The sequence below is a fragment of the Lagopus muta genome, chromosome 24 (genome assembly GCF_023343835.1).
Source record: "Lagopus muta isolate bLagMut1 chromosome 24, bLagMut1 primary, whole genome shotgun sequence".
Taxonomy (NCBI): Eukaryota; Metazoa; Chordata; class Aves; order Galliformes; family Phasianidae; genus Lagopus; species Lagopus muta.
This window is the reverse complement of record NC_064456.1, coordinates 4225806-4243593: the sequence shown is the minus strand read 5'-3', so window position 1 is coordinate 4243593 and position 17788 is coordinate 4225806. Positions and strand designations below refer to the sequence as shown.

At 49.2% G+C, this 17788-nt stretch overlaps 1 protein-coding gene across 13 annotated transcripts in view; it reads left to right on the top strand.

Moving 5' to 3' along the window:
- Positions 1-17788, top strand: part of ANKS1A (ankyrin repeat and sterile alpha motif domain containing 1A) — an 81639-nt gene that overhangs the window by 27296 nt on the left and 36555 nt on the right. For all 13 annotated transcript variants that reach the window (XM_048925682.1, XM_048925686.1, XM_048925675.1 and 10 more), the window contains 8 exons: positions 146-442; positions 1001-1076; positions 1372-1473; positions 2757-2852; positions 2963-3159; positions 4969-5058; positions 8794-8911; positions 15290-15867. In XM_048925682.1, coding sequence (XP_048781639.1) covers positions 239-442; positions 1001-1076; positions 1372-1473; positions 2757-2852; positions 2963-3159; positions 4969-5058; positions 8794-8911; positions 15290-15867 — 1461 coding nt within the window. In that variant the 5' untranslated portion in view covers positions 146-238. The remainder of the gene's footprint in view (positions 1-145; positions 443-1000; positions 1077-1371; positions 1474-2756; positions 2853-2962; positions 3160-4968; positions 5059-8793; positions 8912-15289; positions 15868-17788) is intronic.

Sequence of the window (17788 nt, the reverse complement as noted above, 5' to 3'; positions counted from 1 at the left end):
CTCCAGGCTCCAGTTCAAACCGGGCTCTTTGCTTCCTGACTGCTTTTTGTCTTGTTTTTGCATTTAAACTTCAATGGTTTGAGCGAGGCACGGCGCAGCTCTGCTTTCCCAATTCTGACACGTTGGCCTTTCTGACCCCCCCCAGAACAATGACAACGAGACAGCACTGCACTGCGCCGCGCAGTACGGCCACACCGAGGTGGTGAAGGTCCTCCTGGAGGAGCTCACCGACCCCACCATGCGTAACAACAAGTTTGAGACCCCCCTGGACCTGGCCGCTCTCTACGGGAGGCTGGAGGTTGTGAAGATGCTGCTGAACGCTCACCCCAATCTTTTAAGCTGCAACACAAAGAAACACACTCCCCTGCACTTGGCGGCGAGGAACGGTCACAAAACCGTAGTCCACGTCCTCCTGGATGCTGGCATGGATAGCAACTATCAGGTACCTGGGGTGGGGGGTGTGAGGGGCTGCTCTGGCTGCTGGGAGCCTTGTGGTTGTGAGGAGGGCTCCTCGTCCTCCATAGGGATCCTGTGTGGGAGAGGAGTGTTGGCTTTGGGTTCCTCCAGGCTGCTTGTTCAGCTTGTTCCTCTGGGAGGCTGCTCAGAGGAATCCTGGTGCAGTGCATGCTTGGTGCTTGCTCGTTAGTTGGGTGAAGAGCCACAGATGCATAGCGAGGGAGGAAAACTCCTCTGCCTACGCTGTTCTGCACTGCAAGACTGTGAGCTCTCAGTAGAGTGGAAGCAAACCATTTCCTTTCCAGCACGTGACCTTCTTCTAAGCTTTAGAAAGCCTTCTCTTGGTCGCTAACTCTGAGCCTGCATCTCTTTGCAAAGAGGCAGTCTCCATTTTCTGCTCCGAATTCTCAGTCTTGTAATAATGTCAATACTTTGTCCTCTTTGTATACGATGCAGTGTATTTATTGCTTCTGTAACCTTCTGAAAGTTCCTCCATCAGCACTCCCCCCATCTAGCTTCATGCTATTTTTCATTTAATTTGCAGACTGAAAAAGGCAGTGCTTTGCACGAAGCTGCTTTGTTTGGCAAGACAGATGTGGTACAAATATTGCTGGCTGCAGGTGAGAGAATGATCCCATTCTGAAACAATGACGTGGTGAGCCCTTCACCCACAACCCGAGGAAAGCCCTGTTTAGTGACAGCACTTTTCTCCAATCAGTTACCAAAGTGCTGTTCCTCAGGGGGAGTTACAGGAGACGTTATCCCTTGGCATCTGGCTTTAGGTTTGCTTCTACTGAGCATTTTTTAGCTCCGCCCAGTGATGAACATGTGCAAGCTGTGACTTGATTAAAGATGTAAATCTGTGCTTGTTCGAAAATGTTCTTGCTTTTGCCTCCTCTATACCTACTGCTATAGGTATTGATGTGAACATAAAGGATAACAGAGGCCTGACGGCTCTGGATATCGTGAGGGAGCTTCCTTCTCAGAAAAGTCAACACATAGCAGCTCTCATTGAAGGTAAGCAGCAATGTGGGGGGAGGAGGGAAGAGTTTAGAGTGCAAATTGTGCCTGTGCAGGTACAAGGTGAGGGTCTCGTGTGCTGGAAAGTGTTGAACACAAAGGAGCTGCAAATCAGTGAGAATCTTCAGGGTGTGGGAAGAAACGACGCTGCACTGCTCAGGTGGACGGTGTCTGCAGCAGGGGTTGGCAGGAGGACTTCCAGGAGTGGATTGAAGGGGGATTAACTTCTTTGCTGGAAGAGCGAGGCATCACTTTTACAATTTAAATGGGCTTAATTGAGCTTTGTTCAACTCGCTTTATAAGTAAATTAAAATTAAGGGTAGCTTAAATCTGCTTGCAGAATGCAAAGTAATAGCTTTAGATATGGTTTTGTATTGTCTGTTTTATGTGTCTGTAGGCAAATAGTCACCCACTGATCCCACCTCCTGCTCCTCGCTTCACTGTGAAGCTTGGGCATGGATTTCTGCAGATGAGATTTCCAGAAGAGAACCTTGATTACTTGTGGTTTAGAAAGGATCTTGGCCCTTTGTATCTGCCCACATTAGGGAATGAAGTGTGGCATGTTAGCTCAACTCCTACCTTGTAATTACATTATCTCAATTTCCTGTCAGCTGTGGGGAGAAAGATCAGAAGTGTATGCAACTGATGTGTGTTATTCCTGCTCAGCATTTGAGAGCTCTACAGGTTCAAAGCTCTTTGTGGACTTTTAATTAAGCTTTGTCTGTGAGGCGGGTTGGGATCATCTCTGTACTGAAACTGAAGACATAGATGGGCTTTAAAACTGAACCTCTTGCAGGTAAATGCTGATAGTTTGCTCCTGTAAGTGAGCTGTGTGAGACGGTGCTGTCTGACATCGTTCATGCAAGCTTACTATTTCTGACTTGGTCTGTGGTTTGGGGACTGCAGCTAGAACTAGCTTCTCTGCTGCTTTATGACCCCAGAAGACCAGACTGCATCTGTTTAGTGCTGCAGCCTGTGCTCAGAGCACCGAGTCATCTGCTCCTTCAAGTTATGTAGCTCCAGGAGCTTTGCAGCTTTCTGATTAAAGCGTCTGTAGAAGTTCAAAGGATCCTTCTTAACCTTGTGCATGTGATTAAAGAGGTCGACTGGTTCTATTTCAGGATCTGAGCTGCGAGTTTCAGTAATGTCCTTTGGTTATTTTTTTTGGAGACTTAATGCTGACAGTTGGTCTCCCATCCACAAGGGAGAAAATCCCATCTGCTGAAGATAAAGCTAGATGGCCAGAAACTGATCCTTGTTGTTGCCCCACCTCGTTGCAGATTACACGACTGGGAAGAAAAGTGCCAAAGCTGCAGAGAAGACAGCGCAGGCACCGCCTGCTCCAAGCACCGACCCTGCGTGCTGGATCCCTCAGGGTAGGTTCTGTGCACCCCAGGGGCCACTGCCACTCCTCCTCCTGCCAACACTGACCTTCAGAGGATGGAGACCACCAGTGATGCTCTTCTTTCCTCCCTTCCTCTCACAGGTGACGTGGAGAAAGCAGTGACAGAGCTGATCATAGACTTTGATGTGAACCCAGAAGAGGAAAGCCCATATGAAGCTTTGTACAACGCAACGTCCTGTCACTCCCTGGACAGCCTTGCCAGTGGGAAGTCTTCAGACAGAGAGTCTGTGAATAAGGAAGTGGAAGCAGCTGGCCTTAAAGCAGCAGGAGTCAGGCCTGTATGTAGCTGTGTGCTTGCCTTAGAAAGATAACTTCTCTCTTGCCATGATTGCGCAGCAGGCTGTGCCAATTCCTCAGCTTGAAGAAATCTTGAAAGCTACCCCTGGCATTGCTCAGAGCAGGCAGGTGCCTCTGCTTTCTGTGCCTGTTCACGTTGCCCACATCTGTGTTAGGACTGAGGTTATTTCTTCTCATCAGCCACTTTCAACACAGGGCAACACAAGTAGGTCACTGTTACTCACATCTCCATTCCTGCACGGCACGCAGTCATTTTGGTGTGCCTGGTTTTACCCAGCATTGCACCCTTATGTTTTCTGACAGTCTCTGTGAGTTTTGGTTTGTCAGAATATTACCTGAAGGGCAACCTTATTGCCTAGAAAAAGCTTTGGAAACTTCTGTGTAGCATTTCCTTTTGCTTTGCCCAAGAGAAGGTTCTCGAGAAATCATCTTTAGGAATATCCTGCAGTAAACTAGCAGCAAAAATATGTTCTGTGTATTACTTGCAGAGATCTGTAGAGGGTACTCAAGGCTTTACAAGGCAACACAAAGCTCCTGGAACTATCTCCTCTTTTTCACCTAGTTAGTTGCATCTGCTGCCTCCTTAGCAATCATGGTGATGCTGCTCTGGGGCAGATGGGAAGCTGGCCTTGCAGCATGCTGTGTCAGCTTCAGGCTTTGTTTCCATAGAAAAGGCTTTGCAAAAACAACCTGAATTTTTGGACAAAGGGCAAAGCAGCAATGGCCAATTGCACTGTGGGTGGCACTTTACCCATGCTTCCTCTCCCTCTGTGAAGAGGTGCATCCCTTTCCCTGCAGTTTGCAAATGTAGCAGAAATGAGACAAAGCCTTCAGAAGGTGGACGTTTTGTCCAGATGTCTTGTTTAGTGAATGCAGTACAAGATGTAGGTGCTATTTATTAAACTAGATGTGGTGTTTATCCATCTGAGTACTGTCCTGTCTTGATAGTGGCTGATGTGAAGTAAGCTCAGCTCTATCATATAAGATGATAGGCTGAACTGCAGTGAGAAGGGAGAAGAAGGAGGGAGTTGCTTTAGGAGCTTTCTGGAGTTTATCCCAAAACTTGGTCGGGCCTTTTGCAATGAGCACTTTCTATTTCAATTAGCCATTAGATGGAGCTGTTGCAGGGCAGGAGCTGAGACCTCTTTAGCTCTGTGTCGAGACAAGACAGTGCAGCTCTAACTGCCTGTGGGCAATCTTGGGATATTTGAAGAATGCAGTGCAGCACTGTCTCCTTGATCTCCAGAGTTTTTCATTAAAAAGATGCTTCTGGAATCACTTATTCCTGTTACTGCTTCATTAAGACACAAGTGAGTAGCAGCACAATGAGAAGTCCCTTTCTACACATCATAATGAGTTCATTATTGATCTTATCCGTGCAGTGCTCTGCTCTAGAGATACCAGTCTGGATCTGAATGAACTGGCTTAATTAATGAAACAAACCTGTGTCAACACCACCTCCCACCTCAGCATGGTCGATGCTCCTGTGGGTCTGAGCTGCTGTGCACTTACTGCTCTGGAATGAGAGGTGTGCATGATCAGTGGTGGCCCTTGCAGTGTGCTGCAGTTGGTCCCTGTACACAAAGGGCTCTGCCCGAGCTGGTGTCCTGCTGGAGCGGGGAGGGAAGGCAGCACTGGGAGCTCTGTGCTGCTGGGATTCATCATCTGCTCTGCTCAAATTAATGTGAGGTGCTCAGCACGCTGTGCTCCCAGCAGTGTGGCTGTAGTGTCAGGAAGCAGAAGGGGATGGACTTTACCACAGGGATTGACGGTGGTCTTCTGAACTGCAGAGAGAGCGTCCACCCCCCCCTGCTAAACCACCGCCTGATGAAGAAGAGGAGCAGCACACGGAGAAGATGGGCCATGGTGCTTCCTGTGAGGTATGTGAGGCTGCAGCTGGATTGCTTTGCCGCAACGAGGCTTAAAGACCAGCTCTATGATCATTTGGATTTGGGTGGAAGCAGTTGTAATATTGCTTTCCTTGCAAATTGAGTCGGGAAGTGTTTTCTTATTATTATCCCAGCACTGCTGCTATCACTTGCCATGGGAACTTCCTTTGTGTGGTTCTTCCAGGGCACCTCTGTTTTGACCTTCAGCCTTGCTTTCCTATTCTTGGCTGGGAACTCCCATAGGAAGAGATTTTTCTGAATCACGTTGGGATGTGGACTGCTGCCCGCCTGTAATGATCCCACTGAATACTTCTGCACCCTCTGGGCTTCAGTCTCAAGTGTTAGTTCCTGCTTCCTCTGTGCTTCCAGCTGTGCAGGGATGTGTGGGCTCGTTGGTCCCACTGACGTGAGCAGGGCTCAGGGTCTTGAATTCAGCCAAGGTTCTGGCCCAGCATATGATAAAGCTGTCTTCTGCAGAGGTCAGTGTGTGGGAGCTGCTTTTTGATTAGAGCTCTCTTATTCTGTGTTCTTGCTCCTGGGCTTCCTATGGCTCATTTTTTATTCACTAGCCTATGAACCTCAGATCTGAGGGCTCTCTGGGAGCACTCAGTGTAAGGACAGGAAACCACAAATGTCTTGGAAACCTCTGTTGGCACCCAGGAAGTCAATGCAAACACAAATCTTGAGGATTTCCTTTTCCAAATTCAATGAGGTGCATGTGAAACTAATGAAGTGTCTGCTGCCTTTGGCTGTTGGAGCAGACTCCAGTTCAGCAGAGCCTTTGCTTTGCATGTGTTGATGTGCTGAAGTTCCTATGAGACATAAATGCAATCTGTTTTCTGAAGTATGTCAAGTCTACACAGGATAGAAGTAAATGCAATGTGCTGTAATAGGACTGACTTTACATAGAGTGGAACAGCAACCAGTGCACAAACAGCAGGACTGGGATGCCAAATTGTGGACTCCACTGCAGTTGTTTTCCAGCATATGATAACCAGAGAGGAGAGCTGGCTGGCAGGTCGTGGTACAACTGAAAAGCAGGACTTGTTTATGGCAGTAAACATGAGGGAAGCATGCATTGGCTGCTCCTGCTGAGTTACTTTGCCATATTTAATTACAAAGCACCTGCTGTGTTGTCCTGCCGTTGAAGGCTTTGGAAATGTGGTCCATTAAAGGAAGTCCTGCTGCCAATTACTTGTGCACAAAGTGACTCACTAGGGAAATCTTGATTTGTTTTATTGATAAGAAGTGCACACAGTGAGTGTAGCTGCATGGCAGTGGCCTTTCGGATCTACCCAGAAGGCAGTTTGGGTGCAATTGATTGGTTGGTGGTTGTATTTTTTACATGTTCTCTCTGTGTTGGGCAGGCACCAACAGGAATGAGCTTAGGGATTGCTGTAAGCTTCTCAGAGCAGCATCCTGATCGCCCATCTTCAGAACATGTTCTCACATTGGGGCCAGGGCACTTAGTCATCCAATGCTGTGGGGTTGGGCCAAACTGTGCTCTTAAAAGCAGTCCTTTTGTTCCGTTGCCAGGATGGGGCTATCAGTCAAAGCAGATGTGCATAAACAAGAAACTGAACTTCCATTGTGGAAAAACGTTCAGTATAAACAGGCAACAGAGCTGATTGTTTGGAAGGTGCCCGAGTGCCCTCCTTCCCTATCAGCAGAAACCTTCTGGGTTTGTGGCTGAAAAAAGGTTCTGTGTTGTCAAATTAAACTTCAGTTTCATTTCTTTGCTACTCATCTCCAGAAAGGAAATGCAGGAGAAAGGCACCATGACCATTCAGCAGTTCTCTCTGCAGTGCTGGGGGGGAGGAGAGAGAAATGAAATAGCCTTTAAAAAGTCTTTCACCAAGTCCCCTGCTGTGGATTAAGTACACTTTATAGGGCACGCTCACTGCTAGCAGCTTATTTTTAGGTTTTGGTGATAGTGGATGGTTCTTGAGCACTAACCAATATGTTTAAATAAATAGAAGATGAAACAGATGAAAGTGTTGATGATCTCCTTACTTACTTGGTTGCATTACCTGCAGAGTAAGCACAGTTCTCCTGCAAACAACTGATTTCATTTTAATTCAGTTTTAACTTCAGACTGTATTTGAGGCTTTGGAAGAATGAGAAGTTGAGACAATGAAGTGTCATCAGGTCTATGATTGCACACACCGACCTTTACAAAGCAAAAGCTGGGAACTGCATGTGGCTAGGAAGCTTCTTTCTGCAAATACATTCAGTGCATTTGAACGAGGGCAGTGCAGCAGTCATCACCTGCAGGAGCCTTAGCAGTACACTAATGCCTGGCTGGAGGTCCAGGCTACGACTGTTCTGCCAGGCTGCTGCTGTGCAGTATTTTTCCAAGATCTCTGGCGAGAGCCTGATACCTACTGTTACAGTCTGATGTTTTTGTGCCACCATCTGCTCAGAAGTCTTTTGCCTTAATTTGCTCATTATGAGCTCTTTCACCTGAGAAGGAGTTGGTGTGCCTGACAGCTCGTCTCAAAGCTTATAGAACAAATACTTTCCTTGGGCCTGACCTGCTTCCTCCCATTACAAAGCTGATTTAAAAGCCAGCTGGACTGACACAGGGATGCAGGACTTTGTGTCGTTTCCAAGCCTCCCTAAAAGGCCTCCAGGTGTCCTGGTTAGGTCGCAGCCAGGTAGGTACCTATTTGCCCTTGAGGAAAGAGATGCTTCCTCCTAGGGGAAGAAATTGGAGGCAGCTCTTAGTCTGCTGTCTAGACAAGGGCAGTTCCAGGAATCCGAGCAGTGCAGGAGCCTTCCTTGGGGGCTGCTGTGTGCAAACCAATCCTTCCCTGTCCTGGCAGCAGGCAGGGATTGCTCACTCTCTGGCTCTGATTTGCTCCTGCTGCGGCTGCCTGAGTTGTTAGAGGCACACGGGGGCCGTGGGACAGGACTGCAGCCAGTCTGACCAGGAGATGGTGCTGAGAGGCAGCTGCCAGGCGGGCAAGAGTGCCTGGAACCTCTCTGGTGCTGGGATGGCACACGTGGCTCCCACAGGGCAGTTGGTGACCCGTGGGCTGGGGGCAGACCTGCAGTAACAGCGCTCCCTGCACACAGCAGTGACTTTCCAGGGCAGCTCTGTGCAGGTTCTGCCAGTGTCACCAACGAGCTCTCAGCAGAGGCTTTGGGGGATTTCAATGGTTTAACAGTCACTGCTGTGCATCCTGAGGTTCAGCTCGGTTTACGCACTGTTGCCTGAGGCCCTTGTAGACCTCAGTACAATCGATGTACGTCCTGAGGTAAGGCATGCTAGATCTGATTTCCAAAAAGGTGGCAGGGATTAATTTTATATTGTGCTGTGGATTCTTTTTTTTTTTCCCTCTATCCACGTCCTAATAGGGCCAGTAGTTAAATAGTCAATGACTATGCAAATTCCAATAGCAACAGCAAGTCTGAGTTGGGCTGAACAGGAATAATGTGCTCAGCTCTTTTCTCACTGCCCAGGCTGTCTGCAGACCTTGCACAGTAAATCAGTTGGTCAGCGCTAGAAAGCTGTCAGCAGCCTTAACTACTAGAAAATAAAGGTCTTTGGGGATCTTCTGTCTTTTGGGCTTTGTGGATTTGTTTTTATTTTGGTTATGTTTTGGTTTTATGTTTTTGTCCACTGCAAAGGTGTTGGCTCTGCCAATTCCATGCTTAAACCATGGCATGAAGAGGCCTTGCAGGAGTAAATTGCACCGCTTTGCTTATGCTGTTTTTCATTAGGCCACTGTTGCACGAGGAAAGAGCAGAGGAAGTGGAGCTGAGGAAGAGGAGCACCCTTATGAGCTGTTGCTTACAGCGGAGACTAAAAAGCCAGTGGCAGTGGATAGAAAAACAAAAGGTAAGTGACCATCCCAAAATGCACTGTGCAAAAACACGGAGGGCAGAGCACTTGGAACGATTAAAAGCTGTGGGGTGGGGCGTCTGGACTCTGTATTGCAATTGTTTTGTTTCCTGGTGATCTTCCCTTTTATAATGGAGAGATCTAAACGTTCCTGTGCAAAATGTACACAGAGGAAGAGCAAATCCGCTGTTCTTGACAGCTGAGAGTTTGCAGGGACCCACGGTGGTAACTTAGAACATAAATGAATACTGTGCACTGTCAGGGCAGAGTTGGAAGGCTGTGCAGTGTTGTTGTGAGTGAGATGAAGCAATGCAAGCACTGAATGAGCCGTGCTCTGCATCCAGCTGAGCTTAGAGACCTGCTGGTGTTGCATGTTTGTATCAGCAGATGATCAGCCTGCCTGTCCTGGTAATAAAAACAACACTCTGCTGTGTATTAAAGCTAAATGGAGATGTAAACTAACACATGATGAAACTAAACATGTGCAGAGCAAGCTCTTCTCTGGATCTGGCTGCAGATCCCCTGTGTGACCAGGTTAGGTACTGAACTTGGCTCTCTTGTCCCAGAGGGACTTCTGTGCTTTGCAGGGATTTGCAAACACCTTGGCTGTCTCTGGGCTTTTGGCTCCCCTTCAACAACAGCAAAAGATTTGTTTGAAGCAGAAATATCCCTTGTTTTATTCAAAACTTCTGAGCAGGAATTTGGAAGGATTCAATTTGGACTCTCAACCCGGAACCCATCTCATTTTGAGGATCACGCAGAGTCGCTGTGGTGCCTCTCTGACTCCCTGTAAGAGCTGCAGCATTCTCAGTTCTGCTTTCCCTTGCAGCACGGTAGTGTTCCTTCCTCGAGTCCTGCTGCACTCTTGGCCTGGATGGGGTGGCACAAGAGGTCATTGTTTTCCCACCAGTGTCTGCCAAAGCCACTTGCAGCCCGAGGCAAAGTTCGGATGCTTTTCAGGTTGGCACTCTGCAGTCTCAGCGAGGGAATAGTCCCTGGGCAACAGCCATTGAACCAGAATCTTTCAGGAGATCTTTCCAGTGTGCAGCTACTGCTGATCATTCAAGTGTGAGCTGCCTCTTCTCCATTCTGTGGCTACCAATTGCAGCTTAATGTGAGATTCATTGTAACTGTGTTTGTGAGGAACCTAAAGCCCTTTCCACTGTTGTGGTGGGGGGGAATCCAAGGAACGCAGGAGAGCTTTCTCTTTTTCTAGGACATGCTCACTTCCTTAAATACAGGAGAGCTATAACCAGTGTGAGAGGAAGGAGCCTTTGATCTGATGCAGGTGAGGAGCTGCTCTGAAGGGGCCCCTCCAATGTATTTCTCACCTTGTGTACGGCTGAAGCTCAGCAGGGGCATTTCCCACTGCTCTCCTTGTAGTGCTGAATGTGGAGATTATTGTGACCCTCTCATGTCTGTTCTCCAGAGGTAGCAGCTGTTTTCCAAAGCAGCTCAGAGCTCCCTGCAGCATGGCTGCACATGTGGCAGTGTCTGTGCTCTGCAGGAGCTGCAGATCTTTGCCAGGACCCCATGTCATCTTTCACCTGCTTCGGGTTTCATGACCCCAGTAGGAAATGAAGCAGCTGTTTGGTAGTTACTCCCTTTTTTTTTTCTTTTTTCTCCTTTCCACCCCCCCTCTGTATTGTTCTTCCCTCACAGCAGCCACAGGTAGTTTCTTTCTGCACAGGATGTTTCCTAACTGCTCTGGAAGAGCGGATCAGCTTTGAAATCTCCTGCCTTACACAAAAGCAAATGTTCAGCTCTCAGTAGCTGAGGTCAGATGCTGGGAGGACATGGGGAAGCAGATGTAGCTGAGTCTGAAACGTGAGTATGTGCTGATGTGGGGAGAGAGGACGTTTGGGAAGTAGTGGAGTCTTTTTGGCAGAAGTTAAGCGAGGGCTGAGCAAGGAACCAAGGACCAAATTGAGGTGTTGGAGAATTTTTCCACCTCTGGATCAGAGGGGTCCTGGAGCATCAAAGGCAGCAGCTCAGCTCCAGGACAAAGAGCAGACTGAGACATGGCTTGGAATTGCTGCTTGGCCCTCGATCTGAGAGGCTGTGCTTCCAGATGTTGCTTGGTGACTTCTGGAGGAGCCTTTGGTCAGAAGAGAAGGACTCTGATGTGCTCTTCAGGGCAGCTGCCAGGCAGAGTGGCAAGCACGCTGTTTTTAATGGTGTCTTTCATATGTGATAGCTGCCTTTGTTCCCCTTGCTGCAAGTTGTCTTGTGTCCAGTGACCAGATGAATGTGGCATTATCTGCCCTGCTCTGGTTGCCTTTTGTGTATGTTGCAGCAGTTTGCTGTCACATGCTGGAGCACTAGGAAAAGTTGGCTGATTGTTTCGGGCAGAGTCTCAGAAGCAGTTTGAGCCAAATGCTTTCCCATCTCTTTGGTAAGGAAACTACGTGCAGTCTCACGCATGAAGTCAGGGCTGTCAGACCTTGTAACAGGACTTGAAAATAAGCCAAGAGTGGTGAAGTGTGCATGGACTGATGGGGAGGAGACTGTGCAACTCCTGCTGCGTTTAGGGAGAGACTGAAGGAGGATGAATGCAGAAAACACCTCTGAGTGTGGATGTCTGTCTTGCTTCTGAGGAGGGCCATCGGCCAGTGCTGTCAGCAGCCTCAGGTAGGACTGAATGGCTCTTCATGGTGGTTATCAGCTGTTGGTGCTTGTTGAGCTCCTGCTGGCGTGCTGCCATAGCAAGCCCAGCTTGAGGTCCTCAGCTCACCCTTCCTCCTGCTGGAGCTTCCCTCAGTGGTTGTGCTGGTTCAGCCAGAAGTGTCGCTGTTCTCTAGACCAGATGTCTGAACTGACCAATCACAAAAGGACAAAATGTGCTTCGGGGGGATTTTTACTGTGAGGTGGGCAGAACAGGGCTGGTACAAAGCAGGGTTGGAAGGAATGCAAGCTTCTTGGTTTGCTCTGAGATGAATGGTAACGTAGGACCAAGGCCTGACTGCTCTCCTCTGGTTTTGTCATCACTGCAGGACAGATCCTGTCTCCATGTCTTTGATCCAAGCCTGCATTTCTGTTGTCACAATGTATTGAGAAACCTCCATGCAGGGTAACACGAGGACAGCGTTCCTTCCCTTCACTTTCTTGAAGGGCGGTGGGGGAGGGAGTGCACACGGCCACAAGTTTAGGTGGCTTTTGGAGGATAAATTTTGTCTCAAACAACTGAGGTGATGGAGATACATTTCTGAATTTCACATGCAGTACCTCGCTATGTAAATGAACCTTTGTGTTTCTATTTTACTGCAGTTGAAGGTTATTTTTGCACCTCTAAAGTAGTACTCTAAAGGCCAGCTTTCCTCTCTGCTGCAGCCTTTTATGCCACAGGAGCTGGATTTGCATGCTCACCACCTGACAAATTACATGATGTAGCACAGAGAGCCTTTTGTAGGTGAAGATTAGAGACTGGAATATGTCCTTGCTAAATTCTAAGGTTGGGAAGCTTGAGCAGAGAGCGGCTGCAATAACAGCTTGATTCTCCTAATCCAGGGGCATGAAACAAACCCTCCTGATGATATCTAGGGAAACAAACTTGCTGGAGGCAATGTGGCTGCAGCTTGGTGTTAGGGAAGTGCTTCATATCTGGGATCATCAAACTGCTGGCAGGAGAGCATGTAATTGAATCCTTCCTGGGAAGCAGACAGTCTGTGCCTGGAAATGCGCTCTGTGCAGTGGAAGCAAACCCTTCTGTGGGTGAATCCTGCAGCAGGAGCTGGCTGAGGAACTCAGCTGTGCTTGGGTGTGAAACCAGCCAAGGGACTTGAGCTCAAATCCGTATTTAAGAACGACTCCCTTTTTGTGAGTGAAAAGGTGCAATTGGATGGGGATGCTTTCAAAGGTAGATAATAAATACCTAAATCCCATGGAGTACCACAGATGGATGGACCTGGACTCTCTCTGCTTTCCTAGCCCTTAGGTATTATTTTCTCCTTGCCCTGTTTCATTGTGTACTTTAAAGGGGAACACTGCTCATCTTTTTGCCATGATCATTGGCTGAACTGCATAAGCAACTTACCCAAAGAATGTACACGGCCTGAAAAGGCCTGTGGTCACTGGCCAGCACTGGCTCTGGCCTCTCCTCCCACCCTGGGGCACCTTGAGTTGAAACCCCAAAAAGTAAAACCTGGGGAGAGCCCCCTGTGCACCTCAATGGTAAAAAGGAGTGAGGCCACTCCTCCCATCCTACATGTGTTCTTCTGCCTGCAGCTTTTGGGGCAGCCTTACAGGCTCTGAGATGTCTCTTTCAAGAGGTTCCTCATCTTCTCTGCGAGTGCTGTTCCCTTTGCTCCATCCCTTCCTTCCCTGGCAGCTCTCTTGTATTTCAGAGTCTGTCTCCATCGTCTGGAGGATGAATGGGTGGCTGTGATTTCTGTGCAACAGGAGCCCCTTTGTGAGCTCTGGAGCACTTTGTTCTGGCTGCACCCAGCACGTGGCACAAACTTCTCCAAGCTGCCTCACTGCATTCAGCAGGAATGGCAGCAGAGGTTAAGCTGGGACACGGGAGAGGTGAGGAGAAGAGGAAGGGCTGTTGAATTGGTAAAGGATCCAATTCCTTCCAGTCCATTAGAGGGTAATGCGCCTGTGTCCAGTCCCTCTTTCAGGATCTGTAACTTTCTTACACCGGTCTCTGCTACGTATACAGCATGTCCCATCCATTCTGAGCTTTCTCTCCAGCATTACAACCTCAGATCTTTGTGCACACCAACCAAATGCAGCCTGACCTTCACTTCTTCCCGGCGCTCCCAGCCCACGCTGGGCGCAGTGCAGGTGAAGCTTTGCAGTGACGCCTGCCCTCAGTGGCTGCAGCCACAGAACGTGTGGGATATGTACCCATGCAGGATGATCAACAACTACTTCATTGTCCTGGAATCCAAACTCATAGGATCCGGAACAAAATCAGCCCCAGCATCACTTAACGCCGGCGAGCAGCGAGGTCTGCCAGCGTCCTGCCCTGGCTGTTAACCTCTGCTCAGGCTTTTGCTGTTCCTGACTCAGCTGCCAAGCCAGCAAGCTGCTTTCTGCATTTCTGTGCAGTAAACAGATGCCTGTGAGGACTGGCTGACGCTCACAGGGCGCGTGAGACCCCGGGATCTGCATGGCGTGCGAGGATGAATGGCTGATTCAGGCCCTTCCTGCCTCATTTCTGGTGTGGGGATGCACCACAAAACCAGATGTGCTTGGAAATGACCTGGTCAAGCTTAGTGCAAAAAGGATGCTGGGGGGAAGGAGCTTAATTTCACTGTTGTTGCTAATAGCTGCTTCTTGTTAAAGAGAAGCAAAATTGATCAGTTCAGTTCGCCTCGCTCAGTGAGATGAGCGTTCCTTTGACAGCTCCTGAGAGCAGCAAACCAAGGAGTTTCCTCTTCATGTCCAGATACCCTCCTTGTATTTCAGAGCCACGTTATGGAGGTGCTTTGTTTTATTGCTGTGCTGCAGTGTGCTTTTAGTTGTTCTCCCACCCAAGTGTTTGGGCAGTAAATGGAAGTGGTTAAAATCTGCAGGCCACCACAGGCAGGTGGTGGGGATCCCAGGACCTGCGAGCTGTGTTTCCTTGCTTTTCTAACCTTTGCTTGTGCAGCTCAGATGCACGTGTACAACCTGGCTGAGGTGAGTATGTGTGTTGGTGCACACACCTGGCAATTGGGACCGGTCAATTATTGATGATTTACCTGATATTGGGGATGTTAGCACAGCAGTAACCAAGTAACAGCGCCGCATTTCTGGGACAGCCACTCGTGCACACAGCTTTCTGCATTAGCATTCAGTGCTCAGCTTGCAGCAGAGAGCCTTTTTGATGGAGCTTTTTATTGCATAAACTGTTTATTTCTCTCCCCTGAGCAAGGAGGAGAGGTTAAACTCGGAAACCACGAGGGAGGAAGGCATTGTTTTTTTTGGGGAGCAGCTTTTGGAACTTGCAGGTTGTTTGCAGTCCAGAAGTTTTTCCCACCCTGCAGCTGGTGCCAAGAGCAGGGAGCACCGCTCTAAATAACACTTTGGCCTTTATGGAAATGTATCAGATGTTCCAGGAGCTCCGTCTCTGCTTCTCCTACCTCGCTCGCTCTCTCTGCAGGATATACTTAGCACTTGTCTTAGCCTTATATAGCAAGGCCTGATAGTTAGTGTTAACAGGAATAAAACAACACGGAGAGCTGCCAGATTGCATAAATCAGGCCAGTGTTTGGAATTTCATAAATGCCACGACTTTGGGTACAAGTTGAGTACGCGGAACAATACGGAACTGTTCTCTCTTTATCTCTCCCTCCCTCGCTGAGGGAGGGCAGAGGGAGAGCTGGAATTTCGCAGCTTCTTCCATCTTTTAAACTTTTTTTTTCTTCCTTTGCTTTCATCCCCCTGAAGACCACAGGAGGAGCAGCGGTGGCCGCAGCCAGGACTCTGCAGACACCCAGGACATCCAGGTTCCGGAGCAGTTCTCGGGGCTGCTTCACGGTTCTTCCCCCATCTGTGAAATAAGCGAGGACCCTTTCAGGCTCGTTCCTTCCGCGGAGAAAGGAGGCGTGGAAGCAGCGAGCCACCCACCTGCTATGCAGCTGGAGGATGCTGATTTACCTGCCCCTGCATCAGCACCGACCGGCTCTCCAGAACACAACCAGAAAGCAATCTACGCAACCGTCCAACACGCTCACGTCAACCGGGCGGATCCTGAAACTGTAGGCACGCCCCACGTGCTCCAGCACCCCGGCGCTGCCGAGGACGAGGGGGACAGAGGTGGTGCTGTGGGCAGAGCCCACCCGGGGAGCAAACCCAAAGCCGAGCTCAAGCTCAGCCGCAGCTTGTCCAAATCAGACTCCGACCTCCTGACCTGCTCCCCAACGGAGGACGATGCCATGGGGAGCCGGAGCGAATCGCTCTCCAACTGCAGCACTGGGAAGAAGAGGTTGGAGAAGTCGCCGTCCTTTGCTTCGGAGTGGGATGAGGTGAGTTTGAGTTTGCTGCTGTGCCAGGGATGAAACCGTGCAGCGTGAGCTCCTCTCTGCTGCAGGTCTTCAGAGGGGCTCGTGGGTGGTTCGCGTTATTTTGACTAATTCGCATCTCAGCCAGAAGGAAATGCTGAGTTACAAGTGGTTAAAGCTCTCTTTTGGCATTTAACACCTTAATTGGAGTGAGGAGAAACAGAACTGCAAGTGGTTGGGGGCTTTTCAAAGGTTTTGTTCTTTTAAGTTACTTAATGCAGGGCAAGCCAGATAAGTTTAGCACCCCCAAAATGAGGGAGTATTGATAGCAGTGATCCTCATGGATTCATGCTGACTCCCTCTTCCCAATTTTTCACCTTCAGACCCCCAGAATTCAGAGCAGAGGTTTTGTGCCTGGGTCCCCGCTGCTGGGGGTGAGCTGTGTCCTGGGCTCACGGAGCTGGAGAGCAGAGAGTAATTGAGCTGTTTTATGTATGTAATATCTCCTACTTCACATGGTTATCTTGGAGGCTTGTTAGAAGGCACTTTATTGTAGTCCGGGAGGCCTGTGGATAGTTAAATATTTCATGCTCAGAAAGTTGGCCCTGGTGAACCACTCGGGCGAGATTAAGTGTCCCTCTGAAATCCAGCACCGCAGCATTACTGAAACATTCTTTGGAGATGATTCTGTGCTGGTGGAGCGGCGGCGCTGCGGAGGAGATAAGCTCACATGAACCACTCTTTGTACACTGAAGGGAAATAGATGGCCCCGGCGTGTGCTGGGGGTCAGGGCTGTGTGTGCCGGGCTCGTGGCAGAGGGGAACGGCTGCCCCATGGGATGGCTGTGCCTCCTGCCTGCCCCTCGTGTGCTTCAGCTGCCTCTGTGACCCCAGCCCAGGGATAAAATCACATTTGGTGGAAGACGGAGGTATTCCACAGGGATAGAAGTGAAGTGGGAATCGTCCCTTGGCGCTCCCATCCTTCAGTCCGCGTGCTTTCTCCCTGATGCGTCTCCAAATACATATTTTCCTCTGCAGGTGTTTTGGTTGCGGAGGCTTTGCTGCTAATTAGCTGGGTTAGTTGCAGTGCAGCTGCTAGCGAAAGGTTTTGTAACGGAAGGCACATCTGAAAGGAGCGGAGAGCTTTCCCTGTGCCTTTCGTGCCTCACCAAACTGTTTACAGCAAATGTTGAAAGGGAAAGGAGCCTCTGGCTTTGCAGAGTTGCACAGCTTTACTGGTAGCAGAGGTCAGAGCTCAGCATGCCTGTGCTTCCGCTGCTTGGAGAAGGGAGCCTGCAAATCTGCTTCCCTGCTTGTAAACAGAAAGCGTGGCTCCCAGCCCGTGCTGCCCAATGAGCCACAGGAGGGAAATCTGCTTTTCCTCCGCGCCGTGTTTAGGTGAGGAAATTTAGAAAGAATGTGAAAAATTCCCATCTGTCTGCAGTGGAGCGGGTCGAATGTGAAAATATTGGTATGATCAAAACCTGATGGTTTTACATGTTTTCCCACTTTCTGAGGTAATTTGAACACCTCGTGGAGTTGCTCTGTAGCAGAACCCCGTGGCTGGATTTGCCTCGGGCTCTCCTAGCTATCACAGACCTCCCCATTGATTCCAGACAAGTCTCCCTCCTCTCTGCCTCAGTTTCCCCATCTGTGAGATGTGAAGAATATCGTGGTTCCCACTGGAAAACTCTCTGCAAAGCTAAACATAGTGAGACAAGCCGGCAGCTGGCGATTCATTGCCTTTCGCTGGCTTTGCTCCTTAAGACTCCGCACAGAAGTGTGCAGGGTCTCTCTGCCTCCTGGTGCACGTGCAGCTCTGTGATGCTGTCAGCAGGAGGGGCACACTTTGTGAAGCAGAGCAGTTTTTTGCATAGCATGAAATGGAGCTGCTGCTGGTTGGTGATTCGTGCGGCCAGTCCGCTTCTTGCTGTAGAATATCACAA